The sequence below is a fragment of the Xiphophorus maculatus genome, chromosome 24 (assembly GCF_002775205.1).
Source record: "Xiphophorus maculatus strain JP 163 A chromosome 24, X_maculatus-5.0-male, whole genome shotgun sequence".
Lineage (NCBI taxonomy): Eukaryota > Metazoa > Chordata > Actinopteri > Cyprinodontiformes > Poeciliidae > Xiphophorus > Xiphophorus maculatus.
The window spans coordinates 7,398,525-7,410,039 of NC_036466.1; the positions used below are offsets into that span (position 1 = coordinate 7,398,525).

The 11,515-nt window shown below is 41.2% G+C and overlaps 1 protein-coding gene across 11 annotated transcripts in view; it reads left to right on the forward strand.

Annotated features, from left to right (window-relative positions):
- The window catches only part of LOC102218580 (peripheral plasma membrane protein CASK-like), a 33,773-nt gene extending 24,220 nt beyond the window's left edge, over nt 1-9,553 (forward strand). For 5 of the 11 annotated variants that reach the window (XM_023329314.1, XM_023329316.1, XM_023329317.1 and 2 more), the window contains 14 exons: nt 769-957; nt 1,040-1,118; nt 1,188-1,273; nt 1,686-1,754; nt 1,834-1,902; nt 2,030-2,065; nt 2,337-2,375; nt 2,819-3,015; nt 3,123-3,238; nt 3,905-3,985; nt 5,255-5,335; nt 5,415-5,617; nt 6,278-6,361; nt 6,881-9,553. In XM_023329314.1, the coding sequence (XP_023185082.1) occupies nt 769-957; nt 1,040-1,118; nt 1,188-1,273; nt 1,686-1,754; nt 1,834-1,902; nt 2,030-2,065; nt 2,337-2,375; nt 2,819-3,015; nt 3,123-3,238; nt 3,905-3,985; nt 5,255-5,335; nt 5,415-5,617; nt 6,278-6,361; nt 6,881-7,057 (1,506 nt within the window). In that variant the 3' untranslated portion in view covers nt 7,058-9,553. The remainder of the gene's footprint in view (nt 1-768; nt 958-1,039; nt 1,119-1,187; nt 1,274-1,685; nt 1,755-1,833; nt 1,903-2,029; nt 2,066-2,336; nt 2,376-2,818; nt 3,016-3,122; nt 3,239-3,904; nt 3,986-5,254; nt 5,336-5,414; nt 5,618-6,277; nt 6,362-6,880) is intronic. The other 6 variants (XM_023329318.1, XM_023329319.1, XM_023329321.1 and 3 more) reach the window with 3 other exon arrangements.
- The last annotated feature ends 1,962 nt before the right edge of the window (nt 9,554-11,515 follow it).

The window sequence follows — 11,515 nt, forward strand, 5'->3', positions numbered from 1 at the left end:
CATCCACTCCTAATTCTCAAAGATCCATGTTGCGTTGAGTGTGGGCTTATTGGTGTGTGTTACTGCGACCCGGTGTGTCAGACGCCAGGGCTATATGGACAATCCACAGAAAGCTGCTTAGCACCTGAGCTTGGCGAAGCCCCAGTGGGTGATAGACGCATGCAGAGGAAGCGACGCACAGAGCGAGTCATTCGGCGCTCTGCTGTAAACCTGAACACGGTGTGGTTACGTTTTTAGGTTTGCTGTCAGAACCGCCGTGATAAACGGGATACTATTGTAGGGCTTGAACAGACCTGAGGCGGACACTGTTGAGGCTGGAATATGTGAAGAAATCAAGGTAGTAAAATGGCTTAGTGGCTTGTTTTTAACTGTTTATTCAGTTGTGTAGATATGTGGTTTATTTTTGTAAACTGTAAGGCTAATGGTTGTATTACGCTGCTGTAATGGCATCATAAGGTGTGTCCCTGTGCTGATCCAGTGTGTGACACTTACCAAAGCCGTCACGCTTCGGATTTGGTTCAATCCAATTAGGCCGCTCTGCTCTCTGACCCGAACAGACTCGGATTGTCATCCCGACAGACATTTTACCTCTGTTGCTAGCAGAGTGAATGCAAAAGGATTTAAGGTGGCAGCACGAGGAAAAACATGCCTCTGCTAATGTTAGGATCTCTGATTTCTCATTGACGTAGTGAGGCAAACGGCTATAACTTGGAATATCTGGTTGTTACTCTGCGATCTCAGCCTTTTGGATGATCTCTGCCCACCCAGGCTCTGCTGCAGACCCATGATGTGGTGGCGCACGAGGTTTACAGTGATGAGGCTCTGAGGGTCACCCCGCCACCCACTTCCCCTTACCTGAACGGAGACTCCCCAGACAGCACCAACGGGGACATGGACCTGGAGAATGTGACCAGAGTCCGGCTGGTCCAGTTCCAGAAAAACACTGACGAGCCAATGGTTTGTAAACAGAGAAACGCATGTTTTCTGTTTCATCAATATGATCTCCTGTTATTGACCTCTATTCCTCTTCTTGTTGTAGGGCATTACTCTTAAAATGAATGACCTCAACCACTGTATTGTGGCACGTATCATGCATGGTGGAATGATTCACAGACAAGGTATGTGCTCATTAGAGTTTATCTAAGTCTTTTCAATCTGGATCTATTTTAATTGCGTTTCTTTTTCAGGGACACTTCATGTTGGAGATGAGATTCGAGAGATCAATGGCATCAGCGTAGCCAATCAGACGGTAGAACAGCTGCAGAAGATGCTGGTACGTCACATCACCCAAGTAAAAAATTTAAAACGGTATTTGTCCAGCATGAACCATAGAATGACGCGAGTTTTTTTTAGCACTACATGTTAGAGAAAATCATTTTCTGTGAGAGTAATTCATAAGCACCACAAAATTTCTTGGTAAGAGAAAAATTTCTGTAAATTGTTCAGATAAATTTTAGAAAACACATGTCTTAGTCCCAGAAAATTAATTAGTAGTTTTATCAAACCTCCTAGAAAGTTTGAGGTAGGTTGTATATCTAACTCCTTTACCTCCAGGCAAAACTAACAGTAGTTAGCGGTTAGCCTACGTGTTATGTAGTGCTACCAAGATGCGGATTTCCATATCTCAGTGATGATAGTTTTGTCTTGTGCGTTAATGTTGAAATAATGTAATCTGATCTCAACAGAGGGAAATGAGAGGCAGCATCACTTTTAAGATTGTACCCAGTTACCGCTCCCAGTCGGTCTCATGCGAGGTACGGCAGACAGAATTAAGGTTTTCTTTCTTATGTCCCGATGGGGAAATAATTAGTTCTTTTTGATTTGCTGTTGCAGAAGGAGTCGCCAGATTTGTCTCGCCAGTCACCTGCAAACGGTCATGCTAGTGTCACCAGCTCCATCCTGGTATATTTGACTGTCATTTTCTCTCTTTAAACATGTTTTATTTTAGAAGGATACAACACCTTATGAGAAAAGTGTATCAAAAATAAAAGCATACATTATCTGACAGCATATTTTCGTTCCCTCTCAGGATTTGCCTTCGACGATTCAGCCCAAAGGCCGTCAGGTGAAACTCGCTGTTCTATCTCAGCATAGCTGCACTCTAGTCTGTCGGTTCCTCTCCTTGCCTTTCAAATCGCAATTTTTGTAAATGTGTACACAAGGCGGGCTACTTTGACTGTATTCCAACATCACACACACAGACGTATAAAATGCAGTATGGATATTTGTACATAACATCCTCTTATGGGTCCCCATCACACTTCTTTTGTTTATGAGCGTCAATTTTCTTTTTCTACTGCATGATACATGTGTGTGTGATGCTCTCAACCCCTTAGATCTCCAGACCTGCCATCAAGGACAAATTGTCCATCAAGGTAAGAAGTAAAACCAAGTGGATCCTCCCCCCCCCACCGTTTTTTTGTAGAAGTAGATCCCAGCCCCCATTTCACACTGCACAGTTTGGTACGTCATCACAGTGTTGTTCTGATCCCGTGCTGCTTCTCAAACCTTCACTAGTGGTCGTGATAGGCCACAAACAATTGGTGCACACGCCATCAACCCAAACGGACACATCCGCAGGCAAAGACGCAGAACAGCTCTTCGTACAATCATCTCTGTCCATGTGTGCGCTTCCTGCTTCGGCTTATATACACCTGAGCTTCCAGTAGCTTTCTTTCTTCTTAACAATTTTGCAGTTCTTTCTTTTGTTTGTTTTTATATGAGCAGCTTTGCAAATCCTCTTCTCTCATGGCTGCAGGACCATTCTGTGCCACGTCAGTAGGTAAAACACTCGGTTTTCTCTGTGTTGCGCCCGCAGATTTACGTACGCGCTCAGTTTGAGTACGACCCGGCGAAGGATGACCTTATCCCTTGTAAGGAGGCGGGCATTCGCTTCCGCGTTGGCGATATCATCCAGATCATCTCCAAGGACGACCACAACTGGTGGCAGGGAAAGCTGGAAAACACCAAGAACGGCACGGCCGGCCTCATCCCCTCGCCTGAGCTGCAAGAGTGGTGAGAACAATTTTTTTTAAAAAGCGTCTCAGAAATTCTTTAAAGAAGATGTTTAAAATATGTAGACATACATTTTTGTTAAAGTTGCGTTGCTTTTGTGTCTTCAGGCGTGTAGCGTGCATAGCGATGGAGAAAACCAAGCAGGAGCAGCAGGCCAGCTGCACCTGGTTTGGCAAAAAGAAGAAACAGTACAAAGATAAATATCTGGCCAAGCACAATGCAGGTAAGAAAAACAACTACCTCTTTTTAACTTTGCTGAATGTTCATACAATAATATTATGTAAAGATTGTTAAGTAGTGAAAAGTTTGGCTTGTGAGATAGGATTTAACCTCTTTGTGCTTCTCAGTAGTGCCAGTTGTTTTAACGATGCAGTGAAGTATAGCAGGTCCAATCACATTGCTGCATTTAGAAACGGTTCAGACTGCATGTGTGTGTTTTCCCTCTGAATGCCCTGCTGCCAAGTTTTTCAGTGACTAACAGCTTGTGCTGTTGACAGTTTGTTGTTAATGTGTTTTTAGTTGAATTGTTGTTCTTTTATTAACCCTTCCGCTCCCACCCCTTTGTCCATATTTCATGCTGTCTCTTACCCAATGACATGGCTGCATGTAAGTAAAGTTCTGTGTTCTTCCTTCTCTTTACTCTTACTTTGTCCTTTTCCTAATGTTTCCTTGACTTTGAATGAGGACTGCTTTGTTATGAGATGCTCAGATGTGATTTGTTTAAAGCAATGTGATTCAGATTGATCTGTTTTTCAATCTGACTGAGGCTTAGTTGCAAATAGGACTGATTTAGTGATTAAGTACTTGATTGGGGCTTCATTGTTTTTGATATAACTAATTATTAAATATATATACCATGTTAATGTAGCCTTTTTCCTCTGTTCTTCAGTGTTTGATCAACTAGATCTGGTGACATACGAGGAGGTCGTCAAGCTGCCATCGTTCAAGAGGAAAACACTTGTGTTGCTTGGTAAAAAACTGAAACGAGATGTAAATTTGTTTTAAGTCATAATTACCTCTAACGAACGCTTGAAGTAAATCAACTTGTGCTCTGAGTTTTATTGTTCTATTACTTTAAAATATTTCTGTGGTGTTTTTCTGTGTAGTTGATCAGAATCCATCAGTAAAGTAATGCCAAAATGGGTCACAGTTTGCTAATTAGTGTTTGTTTCTGAAATTTTACATGTAAGCTACAACTTGCGTGCGCAGTGTAGTTTATCCAATTAAAAAGGGAGCAGAGTATTGTTTAACTGTAGATGCAATCTAAAGCAAAAATTCACAATTTCTCTCACATTCTTGGTTTCCAACTAATTAATTCAGACATTTGCTGCTTCACTGGGTTGTTGTAGTGGCCCATAGCCACTAACATAACATTTGTTTCCTCTGTTAGTCTCTTCTTCAACTGAACTAAAACCACTTTCAACAGTAACACATTAAAGGACTTCTGCAATCAGCAGAGCTACGTTAACTGCACTATAAAGTGCTGAGTCATGGAGTCTTAAACCTGAATGCATATTTTTCCCACACTTATCTAATTGCATTTCAGTTTCTAGAAGGAGTTTAGAAGCCCACAATGTGACTTGTAAGACTTCTTATTAACATTGTGAATGAATATGCCAAACTTACAACTAAGTATTAGGGCAGTGATAAATGAAATGGGGAAAGAAAATGTGGCCACAGAAATTTCTGGCAAAAAAACCTTTGATATTCTGTGATGTCAAAAAGTTTTAAATTTGCATGAAAAATGACAGGGAGAGAAAAGCCTCTTAAATGTTCCCAGTCAAAATTCAGACATTTGCAACACAAGCTTACACTTTGGAAAAATGGAGATGCGCATCTCAGAAATGTAACACTTCAATCTTAGAGGCATTCTGGGATTTTCAGTCACAAATGTCTGGCGTCACAAACTGTAACAAAAAAATTCCATGCAAAGTTTTGACTTTGCAATGTAACAGAATATCCTTTTTTTATACAAATGTACAACGTTTTGACATCAGAGAATATTCAAAGTTTTTGAACATTTAGTCCTCTGTGGCATTTTCTTTCTTTGATCTACAATGGCCTAAATCTGTCTTAGAAACTTTCAAATAAATGCCCAAAAGGCTTCCATACACAAACTACAACAAAAAGCTTTTTCATTTTGAAAGTACTACAAGTACAAGTACTAGTTTAATTCTGTGTACGGAGCTATTTATATGTTGTTTAAATGAATCCTCTAATGTCTTATGTGAACATTCAGGTGCTCATGGAGTCGGAAGGCGGCACATCAAGAACACACTCATTGCCAAACACCCAGACCGCTTTGCCTATCCAATTCCTCGTAAGTACGTGCAAATGTTTTAGGTGGTTTTTGTAACCCGACCTTGAATTGATGCCCGCCTATTTGTCTCTCGGTTTAGACACCACTCGGCCTCCCAAGAAGGACGAGGAGAACGGGAAGAACTACTACTTTGTGTCTCATGACCAGATGATGCAAGACATCAGCAACAACGATTACCTAGAGTACGGCAGCCATGAGGACGCCATGTATGGAACGAGGCTGGAGACCATCAGGCAAATCCACGCTCAGGGCACAATCGCCATCCTGGATGTGGAACCGCAGGTACTCCAGGAGGGCGTTCCTGTCAAAAATAAATAAATCTATCAAACTTGAATACAAAAAAAAAACATCATTGTCGCCTATCAATCTGGAAAGGGTTAAAAAGACATTTCCAAATTGAAACTATGACCCTTAAGTTCTCCTCTGAAAAATAAGTAACGTTTGATGTTGTATTCACTCAGGTATATTAATCTGATATTAAAAATGTTTCAATCTAAAATATTGATGACCAAAAAAAGCAAAAACAAGCAATCTAGGGGAAATTAAATACCTTTTTCTCAAAACTGCATGGAGAGAGAGAGTTGATTTCTTTTGAAATATTTCATTTAGCAACATTGACAACCTGGCAATAAAGATAAAGTAAGTGAGCACTAAATCTACAGAGACGTGAGTGACTTACTTTGGCTCTGAGGCGGCCTTCACAATAGATAATAAATATGCAAATTAAACACTTGTAGTTTTAAAAATGGCATGTTGACCTGATAATTTTTTCAGGTTAATGGCAATTTATTTTAAAATCCTGTCTCTTGATTGTAACAGAGACGACCAAGAGACCTATTAGCAATAACCTAACAAATCTTATCGCTAATAGGACTCTATGCAGGTGTCATTGATTTGACGTCAGAATAACATCTTTAAGTCGAGCTTTTTCTTCCCCATCAGGCATTAAAGATCCTGAGGACCGCAGAGTTTGCTCCGTATGTTGTTTTCATTGCGGCCCCCACCATCACCCCGGGCATGACTGAGGTACGGTCTCCCTGTAACATCACTGATCCTGCTTGTTTACATGCATCCTACTTCTTAGTTTGGATTCAAAAGCAATTCATCAATTATTGAGATTAAAGGAATATCTGGTCTCAAGAGAATCAAGCTGCCAACTGAATTCAAACAAAGAAAACAAATGTTAAGCCACCCTTTGCTAACCCTTTTCTTTCTTTTATGCTTTATTTCTCTATAAATATCCTGCTTGTTTTAAGCATGTTTGTATTTTCTCCGGCATGCTTTTTATCACTTGTACCTAAGATCCCAAAGTGGTGCAGAAAATTGCCTGTAAGTATGGATGTGTGAGCTTTGTGTCTGTAGTGACATTTGTTGTTTGTATTTCTCAAAAAGTTCCATTAGATCCTTATTGTGACCTTGTAGCATTACTGTTTCCTCTGAATACATCTCGTCCCTCAACATTAAAGGAATTTTAAAAGTTTCCTCAGCAGGTAAATTGCAATCAGAGTTGATGACGTGTTGTCTATTCTGTCCTCCACCCCGCAGGACGACTCCCTCCAGAGGCTCCAGAAGGAGTCAGAGATGCTACAGCGAACATACGCTCACTATTTCGACCAGACCATCATCAACAACGAGATTGACGACACCATTCGCCTGCTGGAGGAGGCCGTGGACCTGGTGTCCAGCACCGCTCAGTGGGTTCCCGTCTCCTGGGTCTACTGACAAACATCCTCCCTGTCCTCCTCCCTTCACCAGGAATCTGAACTCTGTCACTTCCTCGACTCGCGTCTCTCATTAGTCTCGTTTCTGTAGATAAACTGATGTTTAAAAAGTGGGGAAATGAAGAACAATGACTGCACACTTCATCCCACCTCCTACCCATCTCTCAATAGCCTGAAAGGCTCATTGACATGTACATATATACATATGTGTGTATATATAAATGATAAAACTACATGAATATGGTTCTGTCCTCTTAGTCGAAGGTGGGGAGTGGTGGAGCAGTGTAGTAGATATTTTGTAATTTTCATTTTGTAATCGATGGATGGATGAAAATATTGGAAAAGGCAATAGCAAGCATGACCATAAAACAGTCCTATGGAGTTGCCTGTGTGTGTGTTGGCCTTTTAAAGGCACTTCTTGTGGTACTGTGTGTTCTCTCTAACATCCCCCCAGACCCTTGGCCTCTGTGACAAACAAGCCGACCTTTGAAGCACATTTGAAGCTGCTACCGTGGCGACAACTCCCTGAGCTCTCAGTGTAGGTTTGGTTGAAGGAAAAAGCACTGCAAACCGGTTCTCTACCCCCCCATTGTCTATTATTTCACTGACCCTCTGTGCCTTTCAGCCTGTTGAAGGAGCACACTGCATCCCTCTGTTGCTGTTGTTTCATGCCTCCCCTGACAAACCACTGACGGTCTATTGTTTACATGTCGGTTTGCACAAAATGGACAATGAAGAAACATACAAAGAAAGAGTACATTTTATCATCTTGGCTTTGATTTTATTCTGCCCTCTAACCTACAACGCAATCAAGAGGTACCGACACAATTCCTTAAGACACAATCAGCAGATGAAAAGCACCGACTTTAACTAAGATGGGCTCTGAATCTGGAAGATGACCCAAAACCAAAAGGAGAACCTGCCTTACCAGAGCCTGGAGGGGGCAGAAAACGTTCTTACCACCTATGCACACCCCTGGTTTCTGCCAGGCAGACTGCCACGACCGTGTTCTTCTAGCCCAACAGAGAGCCATTGCTTGTTAAAATGACAGAAAAGAGCTTTCAGCCCTAAAGCCACCGATTCAGAACTGTTACCTGTCGTCTTTAAAAAAATATGAAAAGTATTCTTGTTTTGGAGGCAAGAAAATAATTTTGTGTGTAAATGTCTCAATGGTGCGTACGTCATACGAGTGAATTACCAAGAGCCAGTGTATATTAACCCTGAAAAGAAGCTCAGTATGTGACATAACTTTCTCACACTTTACCAAAAGTGGCACAGCGCTCCCCTACCTGCAGTCAGAAGGAGGCCTGATGACATTAAATCTAAAGAGTTTTTTGAACTTGTGGTGTAGCAGCTGTTTTGGCCACTTTCAGTGTGGTGTTTTATTTCATGTCCTGTGTAAATTACCTCTGCAACGACAGAAGCAGCTCCTCTGGAAAAAAAATGTTGTTCTTTTTGTTATTTCATTTTTAAAGAAAATATATTTCCTTTTACGTGTTTAAAGTAAAATGCATTGTCTTCCTTTTTTTTTTTTTTAGTGCAAGTTAATGTGTGGTGTACTTTCTGCGGCATCTGCCTTAAACAGTGCTTTCATTCAAAGGTGACATCACAAGCACAGCATTATGATACAGTCTGAGGGGAAAACTTACTACCGTTTGTTTCCTGCAACCATAAAAATATAACCAAAACCAACCAAATTTACTTAAAGAAGATCTAAAATAGGCTGAAAGATATACAAGAGCAGTTGTGACAAAAGGAACACAGTGGGTGTACATTTGGGTGATATTTAAATATTTTACTATTAACAGTATAACATCTATGCAGAATCTTTAGACACTTCTCAAATCTTATTTAAGTATTTTTTCAGCAATAGCCAAACGTCTATTCCAGCAAATATCATTGAAGATATTGTCCCGCAGTAAAGTAGAAGCTGGTTTGGGTATATGATCTCTTATTGTTTGTTCAATACATTGATTAGTTTTTGTACTTAAAAATGGGTCAGAGTTACCAATGAATAATTGTTGAACAGAGGAAGAAGATAACATTTTCACCCCAGAAAATGGGGAATAGCCTCAAATACACTATAGGCAGTGCAGGAAATTATGTGGTCAGAAATTTATTATAAAAATATCTTCTTTGTTGAAAAGTTTATGTACACAAACAATGCCTCTGTCCAACCATTTTCAAAGAAAAATACATTTATGTTTAAAGCAGATCTCTTTGTTATTCCAAATGTATTTGTGTGGGGAAAAGTTATGTTTGTATATTAAATTCCAGCATAGCAATAGCTGTTTATGGAAACTGGAAAGTTCAACTGGAATGTTTCAATACTATAGCTACAGTACATCTTAAAAGAAAAGATAAACCACCTAAAACCTCAAATACATAGGTTGATGTAAAGTTCCACAGAGAGTTTGGATTTAGAAGATACCTTTTGATCTACTTAATTTTAATATTATACATTACATCCACCAAAGCCCAACTTATTTCTCATTAAATTTTTCAGAATAAGATTAACCATTTTCTTCCAAATAAAGTCAAATAATATGTTATCTACTTTTGAACTGATTTTATTGGAAATCTCAAGTGCTGAACTTGCATATACCAGAGTGGAAAGACCTTTAGCTTTAGGGAGCAGTACCTGACCAGAGATGAAGAAATCTCTCTGTAACCACTATTGCAAAGGGGAAATAACTACTGACCCTTTGCGCGTGACATCATACTCTCCAGAACAACACCCATTATGGACATTGTTTTAAAGTCCATAATGGACATCAAAACAACCAATGTGATCCTTTAAAGCTAGTCTAAAAAAAGCTGTCTGTAACCTATCGGCACTACATAGTTGATTTCACTTTAAGAATGGTCACAAGGTGCTGTGGAGTCAGCTGCATAAACAGAAGGATAGAAACCAAATTTGTCTAACCATGTTAACACATGGAAATATCTCCCCGGATGGACATTTGTGGAGGTTCAGGTACCTACATTCCTTGGTCGGCACAATGGATTGAGTTTGCACTGCGGGCACATTTATCCTGATTGATCCAAAACCAGAACTTGAACACCAGTCTTATAGTTTCCAAAGCACAGACTCAAACCATTGTGCCAAGCAAGCACCTAACGTATACGACTGGGTTCAAGTTTTGCTCATGGCATGGTTTTCTTATGACGAAACTGTCATGTAGGCTATTTGTAGACATTTGAACACCAAGCTGGTCAGTGGATTGTTTGGCACAATGGTTTGAGTCTGTGCTTTGGGCACAAGAAGACTGGGTTCAAGTCTTGCTCATGGCAAGGTTTTAAAATTTAACATGAAAAGCCTATGTTGTGGTATTTGTAGAAGTTCGAGCACCAGGATTGTTGGGTGCTTGGTTAGCACAGTGGTTTGAGTCTGCGCTTTGGATACTATGAGACTGGGTTCAATTCCTGGTTGTGGATCAATATGCACAAACTCAATCCATTGTACCAACCAAGCCGCATGGCAATGTTTTAAAATTCAACATGAAAAACCAATGTTGTGGTATTTGTAGAAGTTTGAGCAGCAGAATTGTTAGGAGCTTGTTTGGCACAGTGGTTTGAGTCTGTGCTTTGGATGCTGTGAGACTGGGTTCAAGTCCTGGTTGTGGATCACTATACCCAAAGCACAGACTCAATCCATTGCACCAACCAAGCCTCATGGCAATGTTTTAAAATTTAACATGAAAAGCCTATGTTGTGGTATTTGTAGAAGTTTGAGCACAAGGATTGTTAGGTGCCTGTTTGGCACAGTAGTTTGAGTCTGCGCTTTGGATGCTATGAGACTGGGTTCAAGTCCTGGTTGTGGATCAATATGCCCAAGCCTCATGGCAATGTTTTAAAATTTAACATGAAAAGACATGTGGTATTTGTAGAAGTTCGAGCACCAGGATTGTTAGGTGCTTGATTGGCACAGTGGTTTGAGTCTGCGCTTTGGATACTATGAGACTGGGTTCAAGTCCTGGTTGTGGATCAATATACCCAAAGCACAAACTCAATCCATTGTACCAACCAAGCCACAGGCAAGGTAGGCAGGAGAGGGTAGAGTGAGAGGCAGGAGAGGAAGGCAGGGCAGAGTAGGAGAGAGGCAGGAGAGGAGCCAAGGGCAGAGTAGGGGAGAGGTAGGGCAGAGTAGGAGGAGGAAGGCAGAGTAGGAGGAAGGCAGTAGGGGAGAGGAAGGCAGGAGAGCAAGGCAGGGCAGAATAGGAGGGAGGCAGAGTAGGGGAGAGGTAGGAGGGAGGCAGGAGAGGAGGCAAGGGCAGAGGTAGGGGAGAGGAGGCAGTAGAGGAAGGCAGGGCAGAGTAGGAGAGAGGAGGTCAGAGTAGGGGGGAGGAGGGCAGGAGAGGAGGCAAGGGCAGAGTAGGAGGGAGGCAAGAGAGGAAGGCGGAGGCAGGAGAGGAGTCAAGGGCAGAGTAGGGGGCAGGAGGGCAGGAGAGGAAGGTAG